We start from the raw sequence: 20600 nt of genomic DNA, 5'->3' as shown, positions 1-20600 counted from the left end.
AAGTAATTAACTTATAAATCTAATATAATACAAATTTAAGCGCTGTGTAGACTAACTCATCTTCTTCATACTATTCAGCCGTGTAACCTACATGGAGCTTAAGAAGACATGTATTACAAATTACGGAATTATTGCGTTAAAAAGCAAGCCTCACGCCTTTACAACCTTTTTCTTTTTCCGAATCAACGTCAACTTGACATACTTATTAATATTTTTCACAAATGTACACAAGATGTGAATATTTAACCTTTAAAATTTCAGTTTTTTACATTCAATTTTGGATAATCATTTAACAAAATGGAAAATTGTTTATTGTGTGAAATAAAATGTTGAAGATACAGCTATAAAAAAGCAGCATTATTGCCATGGGCGCAAGGTACGAAAAAAATAGTCATCTATTATCTATCTCTATTTATAAAAATGAATTGCTGTTCGTTAGTCTCGCTAAAACTTGAGAACGGCTGGTCCAATTTGGCTAATTTTGGTCTTGAATTATTCGTGGAAGTCCAGGGAAGGTTTAAAAGGTGAAAAAATATAAAAAAGCTCGGAGCTATATAAAAACAAACAATCTTGTTTTTCCTTTGATGTGTCCCCTTGATGTGTCTTTAATTTATCGATTGAGGCACTACGAAGTCTGCCGGGTCAGCTGGTTAATGTATATATATTGTGATAATTATGTCTTAAAGGGATAATGCTTTTAGTAATGTCCTGTATTATATAAAATTATTAAATCAATAATCATCGCATCGAAGCGATTTTATCAAAGCCAATTTAATCTTAGATAAACCACCGAACTCACGGTCTACTTAATATTAAACGTGGTACACCGCTCTTCTTAAGACATTCCGGCATAACGGTTATTCCACTCTTTAGACCGGAGCCGATTTTGGTTTCGTGGCAGAAATTAGAACGGTGATCATGTCAACCCGTGTTCACTAAAAATCTTACCACTGGTGCTCACGATGAGGGAGGAGTAGAGGGACTTAGTAAAAAATTAGTTCACAATTTTACTTACTTTTAATTACTTTTTTGAAGTTAAGATTTTAAGTACTGGGTTGTCTATCTACGAATGAACGAAGAGGAAAATAGTAGTATTAGGATAAAATAGTCGGAAATATTCAAAAGATCTGACTTTAATAATATAGGTAGGTACCCTTAATTAGAGGGAAAATGCAATTCTTTTGTATGTCATACCGAACATAGCTTGCAGCTCAGTTATATATGTATATGTATATAATATTACAAGTTTTTAGCATAAATTAAGTATTAATCACTTGGGATTGAAGGCGGAGTGTAATAAATACACTACGCCATACGTTATTATGGCGATCGCTCTCCTAGCCGAAAAATGAAAATTCTAATATCATGATAGAAAGAGATAACATAATGGATAATAGAAAGAGATAGAAATTAGTACATTAAAAATTTGTTTTCATTGTCAGATGGCTGTTCCAATTAAATATGTAAGGCGATTGTATCCGCTAGCAAGTCGTTGGAATACAATAAAAAATTTGCATCTGGGTATTAATCGTCCAGTCTATTCAATTACTTCATACGTTACGAATTTACAAAACAGTTTTTGTTATCCACAAAATGTAAAGAGATCCGAATACCGACAAATGAAACATGAAAGAAACAATGACCGTAAACTATTTGATTCAACGAAGGTAGCGAAATTTTTTAAAGGTTTCCCAAAGAATTTCTTTTTCGGAAACAAAGAGAAGAAACCTAAAAACATAAAACGCGTACCGAAATTGATATTGCTTCAGAACCCTATTAAATGGTTGATGATCAAAATAGATTTCAGTGTATTAAGAAACGTGTGGGATCCAACGTTTGAAGAAAAAGATTTCAAATACGGAACTAAACAGGTTCGTATTTATTCAACAAATCAGTCTTGGTAACGAGTCGACTACTTTTTTATATGAGTATGCCCTGAAAATTATAGCACGACAAAATGCTTTGTTTGTCCAAAATTGTTATCATTCTGCTATAACAAGATAAACAGTATTCACGATCTGCACATAAGTAGTGCATCCCCACCTAAAAATAATACTGTATATAGAATATAATAAATATAAAACAGAGCTATCTACTGATAAGATAGCCTTCTAATTAAAACCTAGAACTTAGATCTATATCGTACGATATATTCATTAGACTGTATATATTTAATAAGGTTGTTATTTTATAATAACATAAAAAATCATTATTTACATTTTCTACATCTAATTAATACATCCCAACCATAAAATGTAGGTAGGTATGTATCTACTGATAAGTTGATTAAAAAACATTTTTTTTTAATTATATATTCTTAACTAAATTTAATAATTTGTTTAGGTGCCTACGTAAAATTTGACCGTAAAATATTATACCTACTTAGTCGTCTTTATATTTAATACAAAATAGTACTATACATTCAAATATTTACGATGAAGATAAAATCTACCGCAGTTCTTATTTCTGAACGTTTTGGGCCCTGCCCTGTAATTTTATTCGGGTTTAATTAAAGGTCACTGTTTTTCGCATTGTCTGGATCTGTAACTGTAATGTAACGTTATGATTATATTAAGCTTAGACACCGGACCTAATGAGAGAAATATTTCTTATAGGCTAACTTCTATTCAGATTACAGTAATGTAACGTTATGATTATATTAAGCTTGGACACCGGACCTAATGAGAGAAATATTTCTTATAGGCTAACTTCTATTCAGATAGAAAACTCAATGTAAGGCCCAAATAATTATAATTTTTTTTTCCGTGCCGTGTGCCGAACTTCCTACGAGCGCGCGGGATATGTGGGACTTGACGATCTGCAAGGTGTTGGGAGCAGACCGCGGGCTCAAGGAATTTTAGGGCCCACCCACTAAACGACTCCCCTGCACTCTTACACCTGACATCCGATCTCTGTCCGGGGTCAAAACCCGGTCAGAGTAGGGGGGTTCCCGCGGTCAACACTACAACCAGACACGCGGCGTCACCCCGAGGACGTCCGACCGATGGGTCGTCGAGGCGATAGTCGACGACCAACGACGTCGGTCTCCGAGGTACGGCGGCCCTACCAGGTCAGCCGGGCTATGCCACTGGTGTTCCGGGATACCCCGCTGGGCCAGAACCAGCCTGCCAGGTCGAAACGCGATACACAACCGACCGGGTTGCTCTTCCACAGTATGTTCGGCGATGACAGCGACGACGAAAATGCGGACCGCATCGCAGTCCGCAGCCGCCGACGCGTCGTCTCGTTCTTCTGGTGCCAGCGCGCTAGAGTGACGGTAGCGTGCGGCGCAGCCTCAACCCCCTTAGGTCGCCCCGTGACCATCACCGGGAGGAGACGGTCTCCTCATAGGGGCCGGAGCTGGACAAACGCCCTCCTCCGACCCCCGGCTCGGCGGCGGCGGCACGGCGCCGAGAGGGAAGAAGAGCTCTCCCTCTCTTGTTCCGCCGCCTCCTTCTGCGAGATGGTAGACTCGCAGAAGTCGAGCACCGCCTGCCAGGACTCGTCGCTGCCGAGCATCGTAGCCACGACGGTCGGAAGCGACAAGTCCGATCCTACTTTTGCAACGAGGACGCGGCGCTGCTCCGCGAAAGCGGGGCAGTACGCGAGCGTGTGCTCCGCCGTGTCCTCGTTGCAGCAACTGCAATCGTGGCACTTCGGCGTCGGCCCCGTCCGGGCGACCGAAACAGCCGTGTCCCGTGAGCACCTGCGTCGCTCAGAAGGTAAGACGTCCTCGGTCGCGATTCACCCAGTCCGAGAAGACCGGGCGGATCGCCTCGACGTTCCGTCGCACGTAGGCAAATAATTATACAGGCTTAACAAACGTTCGACAATAAGCTTAATTGGCTTGGGCCTTCTTCTACCGGGCTTATAAAGTTCCGATAACTCAATATCAATAAGACTAATTAATTTCTGCTTTCATTTAATTTGATAAGTTATCATATATCAAATTCAAGCAAAACAATTCAATCCAAGGCTTAAGTCGTCGACGTTTTGGATGTCATATGTTAAGGTTCATAGCGTCCACGATTGTAGGAGTCTATGAAGACAATGCATATTCTTTTTTTATGTTCTCTGCTTACTGAAACCGATGAATCTCTCGACGATCAATCATCATATTATCAACGATAATTTTGTAATTATTTAGTAGTAAATTATCGTATGTAAGGAAATTTTTGCCGTAAACGAAAAACAGTCCTAATGCTGACCTTTGGTTTATTTGTAACCATTCTTACGTTCACGAAATAAAAAAGATGCGTGGTGTCGTGGGACACCATAGAAACGAAGTTCCTTATTATAAAATATTAATTTTAAGTTCTATTCGCGGTATAAAGAAAATAAAACTGGATGCTTCGCAACAACCCACGGTCATTCGGTAACGTGCGAACTTATTGTGGTACACTTCATTCACAGTTGTTTGCATAAGAGTTAGTGTATTGCGCAAACGAACGCTCTGAGATCGTGGTCAATGAATGATAAAAAAATATGTTATTTTTTGTACGTTATTACAAAGTTAAGTCGTACACTGTGTGCATCACTAATAAAAATCTTACGTTACGGACGTTTTTTCCCGGTTAGGGTACCCCTCCGCATCGTCCCATAAAGAACTTCGTTCCAAAAACTTACTAAAAAGATGAGTATGTATGCTAATAATCTTCGCAAATTTATATTGAAAAGGCAGTATATTATTGTTTTAGTATAGGTAATGAGAAAGATTCCCTCACACAGTTCCTAAACCTATCTGTAATTCCCAGGCAATATCACGGGTTACACAAGTTATAAGCGATGGTCAGTTCTCAGAATTGAACGGTTTGCTTACGAAAGCAGCTCGATTAAGTTTATTGCGTGAATTGGATCGTAACTGGAGTAACAAGCAACGTTCGTTACTGGCACTTAAACATGAGGACATTCAAATATCGTCACCGAGAAAGGTCTATTTTATTAGGATAGCTGGTTAGTATTTAATAATTGTCAATTTTAATATGTGTTAATATTCTGAATAATGTTTAATATTCTTGAAGCGAACAGGAAAATATTGCATTTAAGCAAATTAATATACATAGGTGCTATCAAAATTTAAGTTGGCAAAGATTAGCAAAGATTACATTATTAATCTATGGAATCGTTAATGGACTCGATAATGATTCCAAGTTATTGATATGATCAAACAAAACAATCATAATCTCCAATCTGTATTTATTTGTCATACACACACACATCATGATGCTTTAGAATGTACATCTATTACCTCAAACTTTCCTTTTTTGTATATTTACTATTAAACTTTACTTGAATTTCCGTATATTGCGTTGCAAATATAAAAATATATAGCTGGTCATTTATAAATGCTGCTACAAATAAAACAATGACATTTATTTTAAATTAGGACCTGTAATTTCTGTGTTTTTCTCATCTATCTTAAATATTTTTGTGATATTAAAATGAAGTAGGTTTGATAAAGAGAACCGAATTTGTGTGTTTACTAAGATGAAACGAACTACTTACGAAACAAAAGCAACGTATCCAAACATCGCAACCATCCGATTGGTATTATTAGTCGAACATATTTATGTGAACCGGGCTATAAATGGATTTCATTAAATGCTTACTGTTTGTGGAAAAATAGATCTTATATAGATGTGCAAACAAACCTGTTCATCACACAATGTTTGTCCGATGTGGAAATCGAACCTGCGACCCTCGACGCAACAGCCAGGACCGCTAACTACTGCACCACCGAGTCAGTCTTACTTACTTAATTTTTTAGTGTATTCTTTAAGTATAACAAACAGCAAACAGTAAGCATATCGCTCAAATAATTTTGTACATGGATTTAAATTATTAAATTAACCACTATCGTTATTGTCGTCTCAATTAATTAGATATATATACTCTCAACAACATAATTATAAATTTGTCAAAGAAGTTTTGTTTCAATGATTTCGAGATTTCATTGATTCATTTCGTTTCTTTCAGATAAAAAGTACTGTGACGTAGATATGGCATTCTTGGCCCTGAAGTGGGTGCCAATCAATAGTGTTAACGTTTTGTTGTTCACCGAAATATTCGCTAGATTTCATCGCGAATACACACCAAACTGCATACCAGAGTGGACTATTGCTTATTTTAAGGTGACCCGATTTGAAGTTTTAAAGCGTTAAATATATTTTATTTGTCTTTTATTTTGTAGTTTTCTTCTTAAACGAATTTCAGACGTATTATCTATACTTAATATTATAAAGAGGAAAGATATACTTAATATTATAAAGAGGAAAGATTTGTTTGTTTGTTTGTTTCGAATAGGCTCCGAAACTACTGGACCGATTTGAAAAATTCTTTTTCCATTAGAAGCCGACATTGTCCCTGATGAACATAGGCTACTTTTTTAAATTTTTTTTTTTTTTTGGTTTCATGTGTGTTTTAATGTTTCCGAAGCGAAGCGAGGGCGGGTCGCTAGTCTTTTATAATCCTATTGATAAGAATAGCTTGTTAAAATTATAAGCTGCTTGTAGGTAAGTAGCAGGCGAGGTAAACTTAATGCCTATTTCTATCGTCAAAATATGCGTTTAGGTTTGATTAGGCCCTAATAATTAGGGCTATTGAAACTTCAATCTCCTTGGTCGAAGTGAGCAATAATATTTATGTAGTTGTTTCTTTAGGTCCCAGTATTCATTTAAGTCATCTATGTATGTACCTATTTAGGTCTGTAAGCGCTACCCGGTCATCGTTCTCGTCGAACTCGTCGCTTGCGACGAAAGGCTCGGAGAGTAAACTAACCCACAGACACAGCCCACTGAGTTTCTCGACGGATTTTCTCAGTGGGTCGCGTTTCCGATCCGGTGGTAGATTCTGCGAAGCACTGCTCTTGCTAGGGTCAATGTTAGCAACTGCGTCAGGTTTGAGCCCCGTGAGTTCACCTACTCGCCCGCTAACGCTGATATAGCCTCTCAAGGCTATCAGAGAAATACAAGCGCTAAAAATAAACTTAAAAATAAAAAGTGTATATATTTGAAAACTTATAAAAATATATATTTAGATATAATAATAACCAACAACATTAATACAGTCATCACGAAGGCTATAAGTCTAGTAGTAGAATGTAAGGGTCTTCAAGATAATTTTTGAGATGATTTGAGAAGCGTGCCATTGTCACGCCGTCGATGACTCTGTGGTCTGCAGACCAACTGACCGACAGAATGTGAGCCTTCACAACGTTCCCTTGAGAATCAAATCTCGGGAGAACCTGTAAAGAAAAATATTTTATGTTTAATTTTATCTTTTTTTTTAATGCTCACTGGTGTTAAGTGGTTACTAGAACCAATAAACATCACGACATGAATGCTGCCACCCACCTTGAGACATGAGGTTCAAAACTAAATTGAATTTTATAGCGGCTGCTTCTGTCTTCTTAACTGTTTCGCAAACAGACGCAAACAGAACAGATGATTGTATCTACCGGCGCGGGCTTGCAATACAGCCAAATAGTGTAGTCAAACTATCTGTGCATTCCGATTTGAGCTACCGACGCGCGTGGACGTGCTCATTGTTCGTTCGATTGCCCGACCTCGGTTCGTGGCACATCTGGCGTCCAAGTGTTTTGTCGGAAGTGACTACCGGTGATAATAGATCATTGTTCGTGGCACATCTGTGGCCCAAGTGTTTCTCGGAATTTGTACCTGCGCCTAATTACAAGGCATTGCCGCCCGGAAACTGTGCAGTGGTTCTATTCACTCTAATTCTATTCTATTTATTCTATTCACTAAAATTTCTAAAATTCCTAGAATCGCTTCGGCCAATTTAGTGTTACCGACTCAGGGGCCTCGCCGCAAGGCGAGCGCGTGTTTAAGTCCCGGGGCAGCCCCCCCTGGGCAGTCCGAAGAAATGGAGTTTTCTCCAACCAACACACTGCTCGCGGAATTCTTAAGCGAGAAATACCCGGCCCTCGAATCAGAATTTTTAGCTTACAAAGCTAAACGCGCCGTGAACTGTTCTGCCGTGCCCGCCGCGCCCGCCGTTTCCGCCACGCCTGCCGTTCCCGCGTCCCCTGCAAGCGCGCGCAAAACTCCCGCGCCGTACACCGCAGCCTCCGTCGCGCCCAGCACACCCGTGTCCCCCATACTGTCGCGAAAAACTCCCGCGTCTACCGCGGCAGCTTCCGTTTTACCTCAGCGATCGTCTGCGGCCTCCGTCGCGTCCGCCGCTCCCGCGCCTTCCTCCTCGTCCTCCGACTCTGACTCGGATATGGAGGTTGACCTCGTTCCCGCCTCATTAACAGATGGATTCACTCTCGTGCAAAAGGGTAAGAAGCGCGCCGCGGAGTCCCGAGCTTCCGCGGCCGCTAAAATAAGCAAAGCCGCGAACGCGTCGCGCCCCCGCCCTCCGACCCCCGTCGCTCCCTGTCCCCGTGCCACGCCGTCGCCGCGCCCGGTGGCACAAACGAGAAATCAGGCCCCTCCTCCGTTGATTCTTCAAGAGAAGGCTGCTTGGGACCGTATCTCCCTGGCCCTTAAGGCCAAAAACATAAATTTTGTCAGTGCCCGTAACCTCGCGAACGGGATACAGATAAAAGTAGCAACACCCGACGACCATAGGGCCCTCTCAAGCTACCTCCGAAAGGAGCGTATAAGTTATCATACGTATACGCTCCAGGAGGAGCGTGAGCTCCGTGCAGTCATACGTGGCATCCCCAAGGAGTTAGATGCCGAGCTCGTAAAGGCCGACCTACTCGAACAAGGCCTACCCGTAAACTCCGTGCACCGCATGCACACAGGACGCGGGAGGGAGCCATACAATATGGTTCTCGTCGCCCTCCAGTCTACCCCCGAGGGTAAGAAAATCTTTAACGTCCGAACTGTCTGTAGGCTTTCCGGAATCACCGTGGAAACCCCTCATAAAAAAGGCACTCCGAGCCAGTGCCACAATTGTCAGTTGTACGGGCATTCTTCCCGTAATTGTCACGCGCGCCCTCGATGCGTCAAGTGTTTGGACGATCACGCCACGACTCTTTGCACTCGCGATCAAAAAACCGCGACGGAACCACCTAGCTGCGTCCTGTGCCGAACACAGGGTCACCCCGCGAATTACCGTGGATGCCCTCGAGCCCCTAAAATAAATCGCCGCGTCGCGCGTCAAAACCGCCTCCGAGCTTCACATCAAAGCCACGGCACCCTCTGTGCCGAAGGCTAAGCCTGCCTTCGTGCCGGCGCCGGTGCCCAGCGGCTCGGCCTGGGCTAAACCGTTGCCGTATACGAACACGGCTGTAGCTCCCTCCCCCGCGATTCGTCCCGTCCCCGCGATACGTCCCTCCCCCGTGATTCGTTCTTCCCCCGCGACCAGCACTCCGACCGCGTCCGACAATCTCGCTCTAGCGATCGACTTTTTTCAGTCGATCAACTTTGAGCGTGTTAATGCTTTGGGTGACGCCATTCGCGCCGCCTCCACTGCACAACACTTCATCGCCGTTGTGCAAGAATACGCTGACGTATACGCGTCGTTAAATACGTACGTCCTCCCCTCGCTCCGCCGGTAATCAATGGCGTACATAAGTAGAATAAAGCCCCTATCCGTAACGATAGGATTTTTTAACGCTTACGGTCTCGCAAATCAACGTGATCAGGTTTGTGATTTTTTGCGTGACCATCAAATTGACATCTTTTTGGTGCAGGAGACCCTGCTTAAGCCCGCGCGCCGCGACCCTAAAATCGCGAACTATAACATGGTTAGGAACGACAGGCTCACTGCTCGTGGTGGTGGTACCGTCATTTACTATAGACGAGCCCTGCACTGCGTCCCACTCGACCCCCCCGCGCTTTCTAACATCGAAGCATCAGTATGCCGAATCTCACTGACTGGACACGCGCCGATCGTTATCGCGTCCGTTTATCTTCCACCGGATAAGATCGTTCTAAGCAGTGATATCGAGGCGCTGCTTGGCATGGGAAGCTCTGTCATTCTGGCAGGCGACCTAAATTGTAAACACGTCAGGTGGAACTCACACACCACAACCCCGAATGGCAGGCGGCTTGACGCGTTAGTCGATGATCTCGCCTTCGATATCGTCGCTCCGCTAACCCCGACTCACTACCCGCTAAATATCGCGCATCGCCCGGATATACTCGACATAGCGTTATTAAAAAACGTAACTCTGCGCTTACACTCGATCGAAGTAGTTTCAGAGTTAGATTCAGACCATCGTCCCGTCGTTATGAAGCTCGGTCGCGCTCCCGATTCCGTTCCCGTCACGAGGACTGTGGTGGATTGGCACACGCTGGGCATCAGCTTGACTGAATCTGATCCACCATCGCTCCCGTTGAGCCCGGACTCTACCCCGTCTCCTCAGGATACCGCTGAAGCCATAGACATCTTAACGTCACACATCACCTCGACATTAGATAGGTCATCGAAGCAAGTTGTAGCGGAGGACTTCCTTCACCGCTTCAAATTGCCCGACGATATTAGGGAACTCCTTAGAGCTAAGAACACCTCGATCCGCGCCTACGATAGGTATCCTACCGTGGATAATCGTATTCGAATGCGTGCCCTACAACGCGACGTAAAGTCTCGCATCGCCGAAGTCCGAGATGCCAGATGGTCTGATTTCTTAGAAAGACTCGCGCCCTCCCAAAGGTCTTACTACCGCTTAGCTCGTACTCTCAAATCGGATACGGTAGTAACTATGCCCCCCCTCGTAGGCCCCTCAGGCCGACTCGCGGCGTTCGATGATGACGAAAAAGCAGAGCTGCTGGCCGATACATTGCAAACCCAGTGCACGCCCAGCACTCAATCCGTGGACCCTGTTCATGTAGAATTAGTAGACAGTGAGGTAGAACGCAGAGCCTCCTTGCCACCCTCGGATGCGTTACCACCCGTCACCCCGATGGAAGTTAAAGACTTGATCAAAGACCTACGTCCTCGCAAGGCTCCCGGTTCCGACGGTATATCTAACCGCGTTATTAAACTTCTACCCGTCCAACTCATCGTGATGTTGGCATCTATTTTCAATGCCGCTATGGCGAACTGTATCTTTCCTGCGGTGTGGAAAGAAGCGGACGTTATCGGCATACATAAACCCGGTAAACCAAAAAATCATCCGACGAGCTACCGCCCGATTAGCCTCCTCATGTCTCTAGGCAAACTGTATGAGCGTCTGCTCTACAAACGCCTCAGAGACTTCGTCTCATCCAAGGGCATTTTCATCGATGAACAATTCGGATTCCGTACAAATCACTCATGCGTTCAACAGGTGCACCGCCTCACGGAGCACATTCTTGTGGGGCTTAATCGACCAAAACCGTTATACACGGGAGCTCTCTTCTTCGACGTCGCAAAAGCGTTCGACAAAGTCTGGCACAATGGTTTGATTTTCAAACTATTCAACATGGGCGTGCCGGATAGTCTCGTGCTCATCATACGGGACTTCTTGTCGAACCGCTCTTTTCGATATCGAGTCGAGGGAACCCGCTCCTCCCCACGACCTCTCACAGCTGGAGTCCCGCAAGGCTCTGTCCTCTCACCCCTCCTATTTAGCTTATTCGTCAACGATATTCCCCGGTCGCCGCCGACCCATTTAGCTTTATTCGCCGACGACACGACTGTTTACTATTCCAGTAGAAACAAGTCCCTAATCGCGAAGAAGCTTCAGAGCGCAGCCCTAGCCCTAGGACAGTGGTTCCGAAAATGGCGCATAGACATCAACCCAGCGAAAAGTACTGCGGTGCTATTTCAGAGGGGAAGCTCCACACGGATTTCCTCCCGGATTAGGAGGAGGAATCTCACACCCCCGATTACTCTCTTTAGACAACCCATACCCTGGGCTAGGAAGGTCAAGTACCTGGGCGTTACCCTGGATGCATCGATGACATTCCGCCCGCATATAAAATCAGTCCGTGACCGTGCCGCGTTTATTCTCGGTAGACTCTACCCCATGATCTGTAAGCGGAGTAAAATGTCCCTTCGGAACAAGGTGACACTTTACAAAACTTGCATAAGGCCCGTCATGACTTACGCGAGTGTGGTGTTCGCTCACGCGGCCCGCACACACATAGACACCCTCCAATCCCTACAATCCCGCTTTTGCAGGTTAGCTGTCGGGGCTCCGTGGTTCGTGAGGAACGTTGACCTACACGACGACCTGAGCCTCGAATCAATTCGGAAATACATGAAGTCAGCGTCGGAACGATACTTCGATAAGGCTATGCGTCATGATAATCGCCTTATCGTTGCCGCCGCTGACTACTCCCCGAATCCTGATCATGCAGGAGCCAGTCACCGTCGACGCCCTAGACACGTCCTTACGGATCCATCGGATCCAATAACCTTTGCATTAGATGCCTTCAGCTCTAATACTAGGGGCAGGCTTAGGGACCCCGGTAACCGTACTCGTCGAACTCGACAAAGAGGTCGACGTGCAACCTAACCCATGCATCAGCCCGCTGAGTTTCTCGCCGGTTCTTCTCAGCGGGTCGCGATTCCGATCCGGTAGTAGATTCATTCGCGAAACAATTGCTCTTGAGTTGTTAGGTTTCCTTTGGAGGCGCTCGGGCAGTTGTTAGCAAATCCCACCCCTCTTGGCTGAGCCTTTGCTCGCCCACCTGTCCTGGTGAAACTGGAAAGGCCTCCGGGCCACCAGTAATCTTTCAATCATAAAAAAAAAAAAAAAAAACTGTGCGTTATTTATTATAACAACATAATATCAGATTGGCCCTGAGAGCGTATGTCTGAAGAGCAATAAAAATATCGCACCTTTAGAATTGAATTGGTTTAATCCAAAATTCTTGGTTTTTCAAAAACCCCGAAAAATGTAATTGAAGAATTGTAATTTTTCAGTTTCAATTTTAATACTTGAAGCCTTAAAACTTGAAGGTATGCAAAGTTTAAAGTATACGTTTTATTCAAAAGAGACGGAAAGTACACTTCGTCCTTTTTTAGGCTAAAATTTAATTTTGAGTTTTAAAAATTTAATTTTATAAACTGATCGAATACATGTTTATAAGTCGTTCAAAGTATAAGCCTTATTTTTTTTTTTTTTTTTAGTTAAGTTTTACTTCAATTCTAAAGGTGCGATATATTGAAGTTGTTGCGGTGTATCGTTTTGCAATCCCAGTAACGTACTAAATATTAATATAGCTACGCACTACTAACCTGTATTTTTCCTAATGCTCCAATTGCAACTTGCGGTGGGAATATCACCGGTTTCGTGTAAGTACCTCCAACCTAAAAACGAAAATATTTTGTTAAAAAAATTACACTTCATATGCTTAGGTTTTATTACATTATTATGGAATACAATAAAGTACATTTATTGTAATGCCGATGAATCGCGACCGGTTCGTTGTATTTTGCGTAGTGTTCTTATTTGGAGAAATTTATACGAATATTGATTTGTCAAAATTAGAGATTCTAATTAAATGGCTGAACTTCTGACATAGACTTAGGATCGATGCCAGACTTTAAATATTCTAGAACAAATACCAGGCAATGATAAATATATAGTCCGATTCCATTTAAAATATATTGCATACATGCATACATGCATTACATACATGCATAAACAACTCTTTATTATGTGGCCAAGCTTTGAATTTCTTTTCTGCAATAATAGATCTAAGCATTACAGCCGAGAAGAAAAGAAAAATATTGGCGAATCGGAATAAGGAACTTTGTGCTGTCGTACTTTATAGATTATGCTTCTATTGTCGGGAAATGTATCAAAGGAGTTTAGGACATAAACCATAGATTTACTTTGATATTGAGATGAATAACAATACTCACAATTCCGATATTTGATATTGTAAATGTCCCTCCGGTGAGATCATTCAATCCAAGTTGCCCCTTCGATCCTTTCTCTTGCAATGTATTTAACTCTTGTGCAATTTCTAATATTGATTTAATTTGGATGTTCTGAAAATAACGAAACGTATAACCATTTGACCGGATCAAACATTAAAGATAAGACGAGTTAAGATATTTATATACCTTGATAACAGGTACGACTAATCCGTTGGGCGTATCCATAGCAACGCCTATGTTATGACTTGCTTTGTAAATGAGATTTTCACAGGAGCTATCGAGACTACTGTTGAGAATGGGTAGATAGCTCAAACTTAAAGATGCCGCTTTGATGATGATCGGCATGTAAGTTAGTCTAACCCCACGTTCTTCCGCTTGCTTTTTGAGTGCTGCACGCGATTCAACCAGTTTTGTGACGTTGTACTCGTCACTGAATACAAAGTGCGGAATTTTCTGGAAAAAATGATGAATTAGAATGCGGCGGAATTGCTTAATTTCAAATGTCTGATGGTCGACGGCCCCTAATTTAGATTTTCTGTATAACAAGTTAATGCAGACGCTGAATACCGCAAAGGCCTCTAAGCACTAGCGAGATGACACAAAAACCCTACGTATTATACGTAAGGCCTTAGCTTTTTTATATTGCTACGCCGGTAAGAGTAACGCCATCTATCGCCGAATAGTCGAACGAATATCGAAGGATCTAGTAGCACCTAGAACGCTCGAGAAGTACAACGCCATCTATTGTCAGATAGCGGAAACAATACTAGAGATGTGTGGAATATTCTCAATAACTTTAGGGATGTGGTATCGACTATAAAAGCGTTGCAGGGATGATACGCAGTCAGTCAGTAATCGGAACTACTCGAAGCGAAACAGTGAAAAATAAATGAGATTATGGATATTAAGAGAAACATTCTAATATTTTAGTGACGGTAGTGGTTTTTGCGATCTGAGCGTTTATTACTCTGCAGCTCTTAAGAGCTGAGTGACAAATTATTTTGACCTTCACTATAGGTGGAAGGAACACTTCACTATAGTTTGTCCAACACACGAGCTTACCGTCCACCTGGTGTAAAGTGTTTTCAGGTACCCGTTGACATAGCAACGTGAAGCCTACCACCTGCCTTGAAACGAAATGTGGTGAGATTTGATCGAAATCTCAGTTGTATTACAAAACAGATGTCATAAAAACAAGTAGGAAGGTACTAACCACCCGAGCAGGTATCAAATACGCTCTACCAGTAACCATCCAGTAACCATTAATTGGCGGTCATAGTACTCTGGTTTAATCATCTATTCATATAGAGCGCTGCTGCCCAGTGAATTCTTATTTCTTTTCTTATTTTTAATTATATTTAGAGAAAGAGATGAAATGGCGCTGCTATACACTACGCTACTATAAGCTAAGACTCACCATGGCCTCCGTCATAGATTTAACCATTGCTCTCTGGAAGCCGGTAACAGGGACAACTTTATCCTCGAGAGCTAATTCTACTCTTGCCTGCGCTTTTGTAACTGGTATTTCTACAGCTCTGACACTACCAGGTAATACGACTTCGTTCGAGTCATCCGAGTTAATGTTTAAATGAGACAACATGTCTTCCTTGAGAACTCTTCCGTTTCTGCCAGTTGCTTTAACGGCACTCAAGTCTACCTATAAACAATAAAGAAAACAAAAATAATGAAATGCTTAGACAAGAAATTGAAATACCTTTTGTTTTCAATGTACAAATATTTTCGGATGTTCTAAATCAAGTGATATTGTTGTATAGATACCCACGTCATTAAACCGATATTTTAAATATTTTTTCATGCATTCTGAACGCGCTAACATTAAGCCACTTTGAATTTTATACATATCGCACATACTGTGCTATAAAGTCACTTAAGCAATTTGTGTAACACTGAACTGAGTATAAGAAAATACATTTTTTAATAGTTATTAGTGAGACGAGAGAGATGTTTGCTTTTGAAGTTTTGTAGTTTAAATATTATCATTTTATTTCTATAGCGCAGCAGAACTATTATAAGAATTATATAATAAGATGTTGAATTTTCCAACGTTTCTCCTGAAAAATTATATAATTTGCATAAGTTACGTTTTCGCATCGTATGTGCGATATGTAGCGGGTAGCTATCATAAAACACAATACATCTGACAGATGTCTGAATATCGTTAACGACATATTCATGATAAGTGTGAAGGGGTGAGAGTCCAAAAAATAGCATTCGGACTGTCGGTCTACCGAACAATTTCGCCCGCTTGTTGGAAGATCTCTTTGTCGTTAAAACCCAAACTGGAATCAGTGTATGACACTCGACCGTGTAACACGTGTCGCCTGGTCACCGATCTCCAAAAAAATACCCGTTATTTGTGTTTATGACGAATCTAATTTAAGTTCTTTATTCTTATGCTCTTTCATTTATCTATGTATACAATAAATATACTTAATTACATACTTTAAATTGAGCGGCGATTCTTCTCACCGCCGGAGTAGTTAATACTTTAATTTTTTGGTTTTGTTCCGTTTTCGGAGCGTCTATTTCAGCAACAGGCTTATCAGGCGCAACGTCTGTGGGTTTCCCTGAAATAAACAAAGTTCTCGAGATCATATTGAAAATCTTTACATTTGAATAAAATTTATCACACCTTCGTTTACCCTAATCAATTCTCACTAAAACTGCAACCTTTAATTCTTTGCCGCGCAGCGTAAGAAATAACTAGTTTGGAGGTAGCATCAGTAGTTTTGGTTTGAAAACACTGGTTACGTCTATGAAATATTAGAACCCTTAAACTTATTTCTCGTGATTAACAGTGACAAATCATTCGTCTGGTTTTATACGTATATTATTATCTCTTAAGGGCTTTGTCAGCTGATTATGACGTCAAAAAATCTGGATTCATTTATTAAACTACTTTTTTTTTTATCACTAAAGATACACTAAAAGTAGGTGTTCAATCAGTTTTTCCAATATACTGGGAACTTCAATATCATCAATTTCTTATTAAGGTTGCTTATATAAAGTAGCCACTTAATACAGTTAAGCTATTACAGAAAATTATTATTTAAATAAATCAATAAAACGATTTTTTTTCGTGACGGCTTTAAACACCATAGCGCTGCTGCTTGTCGGTCGGTTTAGCATTCGCGTTTGTCATTTATACTTTTAATTTACTAACATTTTTTTTGTTTATGTCCACTTTATGTTGTAACCATACTTGAGACCTTAGAACTTATATCTCAAGGTGGGTGGCGCATTTACTCCAGTAAGCACTTAACACCAGGTGAGCTGTGAGCTCGTCCACTCATCTAAGCAATAGCAAAAATAAGATAAAAAACTTAATCGCGTTTGTGCAGAGAGTACGTAACGGTAGGCAGCGGTTTGGCACTGCCCTGTCATTGCTAACGTCCATGACTAGCCACTCACAATGCTCGTTTGTCTACAAGGGCAATAAAAAAAACTTAGCTTACCGTCATTTTCAGAGTCTTGCACGTCAATATCGACTAGGGGTTGTCCTACAAGAGCGGTCTGATCAATATCATGGTACAGTCGTGTTATGATACCGTCGTATCGGCTAGTGATGGTGACAGCTGCCTTGTCGCTTTGTACTTCGCAAATGTTGTCGAATTGTTGAACATTATCACCGACTTTGACGAACCTTGAAAGAAACACGAATATTTAGTTCCAAATTTAACAAATAAAATCAATTGAAGTGAATAATTTGACAAAAGGAAGTTCGCCTTTAGCACTGTAAATTGTCGTTAGCGAGATATTTGTCTTGGACTCAAAATTGATTAATCATTTGAATTAAAAAACTTGAAACTCATTTTCATCTGTTACCGCGTACAATTAAATGTTGGGTTATATTAAAATATAAAAGGCTTCGAAAATTAAAACACTCTTATTAAACTAATTACCTAATACATTCGACATAAAAGTTACGAAATGATTTGCGTGCTCTATTAGCATACAAACAATTGTTTGAATTTTTGTATAATACGTCGTCGTTTGAAAATAAGTAATGAATTTAAATATATTTTTGGCTAATAAACACGTAAGTAACACAAATTACAAATCGAGGTATAGGTGCTTGACTGCTTGAAATGAAAATAATCTAAATATTTAATGCAAAATGATAGGTTTTATTAAACTGGTAAGTTTTGTAAAATATAATCAAGTTTTATATTATAAGGTAATATTAACCATTCCTTGATGACGACTTCTCGTATCCCTTCACCGATATCAGAAAGCTTGAAAGCGACGATTTTGTTGACAGCATGACTGGTGTGGAAATGCCTTAACTCCTTGCTTAAGCTTTCATTCAAAGGCGTTTTGTAAGATAGCTGTGATCCGTTTCTCGCCTGAAAAAATGTTGGGACACTTTATCATAAGCATAACCTAATCAAAAACAGACATTGCAAAATCGCAGAATGATGATTGCTATACGACCAGAAGTCCTCAACACATGCAACACGGACCCCATTAATAATGTGAATACATTTACAATAAACTGGTAAGTGTTAATACCGGTAGTCCCACTTCACGTTACATATAAATTAGACGATTTCAAGTGAATAAAAAACCTTGCGTGTCCAGTATCGAAAGGGCGTAGTAGGCACTCAGTGTGCTTACTGCGAATTTCTTAACGCTCTCGATATCGTAAAAGTTAAGCCAATTTTGTATGCAGTTGGAACAGCGCCCCTGGCAGCAAACGTACGCTAACGATCCCATTCCATACAAATATGAGCTAACTTTTACGCTATCGAGAACGTTTAAAAACTCGCACTAGGCACAAAGATTCATTATAGATAGTTTTATTCTTAAACGCACAATAATGTCAACGTAAGTGTATGCCTACGTTTGCATTATTATAAATTGCGTATTACAACTATTGCTTAAATTTCAACTTCATCATATTATGGCAAGTTTTACATTATAATATGTTAAATATAATCACGTGTTTATGAATTTTAATATTATTATTTTTTGTTTTTACAATTATGACTTTGGATGAAGATAAATTTTCATACAAAAAAACATTAAGATTTGATGTTTTTGTGATTTATGTTATCTTAACTTTATTACCTATTCATTTAGTAGATAAAATTTCGCTCATATTAAAATTTCATAACAACAACAATTCTTGTTATCTTATCTTATTGCCACGAAGAATTAAAATTAGTTCAGATTTTATTTTAGCAATATTAGGTAATTGATATAATAGGTACTTCCGATAATGCTTGTACATCTAAGCGAATTAGGTGCTATGTGTAATGATTGTATTCTAACTATTATAAGTATTTAGGAATCTATTACAATATATGTATAATTTCATGGCTGAGCCAAAAGGTAAGTAAATACTAAAACGTCTTTGCATAAGGTTATTCCTATCTTTATTTTTTGTTGTTGCTATAAGTATTTATGATATGACTTCTTGTTACTCACACTTTGCGTCGTCACCTTGATTTTCCGGCACCGGTTCACGGTTCTCAGTTGGAATACAGATCTACGAACAAGAATCGACATTGCTATGAAAGAACTAAGAACACGAATTTTAAATAATTATAAAGAGCATGACGCGAGCCCTGTGTTCGGTCGCGATCACAACTGAGCGTTATCGCCTCATTATCAGTGGGCCACGGAATTGATTAACATTTGAGTAAATTATTCATTTAACTATGTTATTTCGTAAGTCGTACGACGTCAGTGAGCTGTGAGGTTAGCCGTACTAATGCATATATCTGGGTCGAGCCGGCATCGCTGCTTCAGTACGTACCATAACTTGACTCTTAGCGCGCATAATAACCAACTTGCGAGTTTTACTATTAGACTGATAAAGCAACTATGGAAAATTAAAAATACAATGGGTTTTAATGACGACATAGTCGGTGTTGTTTAGCAACAGATTTAAATAAGTTTTCACATTCTCAGTAAGAATGATGATTTACAATAAATAAAAAAGTTAAATATATAAATGCCTAGTAGTAAAAAGCCAGACTAAATAGCTTTAAGTGTTGAGGGTTATCGAGTAAATTGCAGAAAAAATGGTTTGGAAAAATGATTTAATCTGTTACATTGTCCAAAACATTTTAATGCTTTAAGACGAAAATCTTCAAACTGTATGTGTTTCTTAACTTACTTACGGCGGTATCGTAAAGCATTGATAACCTTTTAAAGGTTAGGGTAGAACCGTTGGCGACATACTGCCCAGATAAGCCCGTTCTGGAGAAAGTTGGGTGAGGTTACTGGTGGTTTACTGGTTTACTGGTGGTAGGACCTCTTGTGAGTCCGCGCGGGTGGGTACCACCACCCTGCCTATTTCTGCCGTGAAGCAGTAACGCGTTTCGGTTTGAAGGGTGGGGCAGCCGTTGTAACTATACTTGAGACCTTAGAACTTGTATCTCAAGGTGGGTGGCGCATTTACGTTGTGGATGTCTATGGGCTCCAGTAACCACTTAACACCAGGTGGGCTGTGAGCTCGTTCACCCATCTAAGCAATAAAAAAAAAAGAAGGTATATCCAGGTGTAGATATGATAATTGTTTCAACTGAATTATTAAAAAAAATATTGTCATTTTGTTTTTTATCCCATCTAACGTAACTGGCTACCATCACCGATGGATAACAGCAATAGAAGAGCCACAGACAGCCACGCAAAAAACTAATCACTCCACTTCAATTAGATCTTTCTTAATAAATATCAAATCAAGGGTATATATAATAAATGATACAATTTTATTTGATTACCGATTTGATAGGCTTGGTGATTTAAGGACACGGACCATTTATATACATATTTCACATACA

At 40.7% G+C, this 20600-nt stretch overlaps 2 protein-coding genes across 2 annotated transcripts; one reads left to right on the top strand and one right to left on the bottom strand.

The window, feature by feature from the left end:
* Positions 1-186: 186 nt before the first annotated feature.
* Positions 187-6182, top strand: LOC105842910 (m-AAA protease-interacting protein 1, mitochondrial). The gene is made up of 4 exons (XM_038019094.2): positions 187-376; positions 1443-1871; positions 4755-4953; positions 5977-6182. The coding sequence occupies exons 2-4, from the start codon at positions 1443-1445 to the stop codon at positions 6159-6161; spliced, it is 813 nt and encodes a 270-aa protein (XP_037875022.2). The 5' UTR covers positions 187-376; the 3' UTR covers positions 6162-6182.
* Positions 6183-7005: 823 nt separating this feature from the next.
* On the bottom strand, positions 7006-19542 carry LOC101737060 (lipoamide acyltransferase component of branched-chain alpha-keto acid dehydrogenase complex, mitochondrial). The gene is made up of 9 exons (XM_004926595.5): positions 19240-19542; positions 17998-18155; positions 17265-17452; positions 16252-16376; positions 15206-15445; positions 13975-14241; positions 13771-13899; positions 13141-13212; positions 7006-7243 (listed from the first exon to the last, which is right to left on the bottom strand). Exons 1-9 carry the CDS (start codon positions 19318-19320, stop codon positions 7079-7081), a joined length of 1425 nt encoding a protein of 474 aa, XP_004926652.1. The 5' UTR covers positions 19321-19542; the 3' UTR covers positions 7006-7078.
* Between the last annotated feature and the right edge of the window lie 1058 nt (positions 19543-20600).

The sequence above is a fragment of the Bombyx mori genome, chromosome 22 (genome assembly GCF_030269925.1).
Source record: "Bombyx mori chromosome 22, ASM3026992v2".
Taxonomy (NCBI): Eukaryota; Metazoa; Arthropoda; class Insecta; order Lepidoptera; family Bombycidae; genus Bombyx; species Bombyx mori.
The sequence above is the reverse complement of the archived record's forward strand: the minus strand, read 5'-3'. Positions and strand labels throughout refer to the sequence as shown.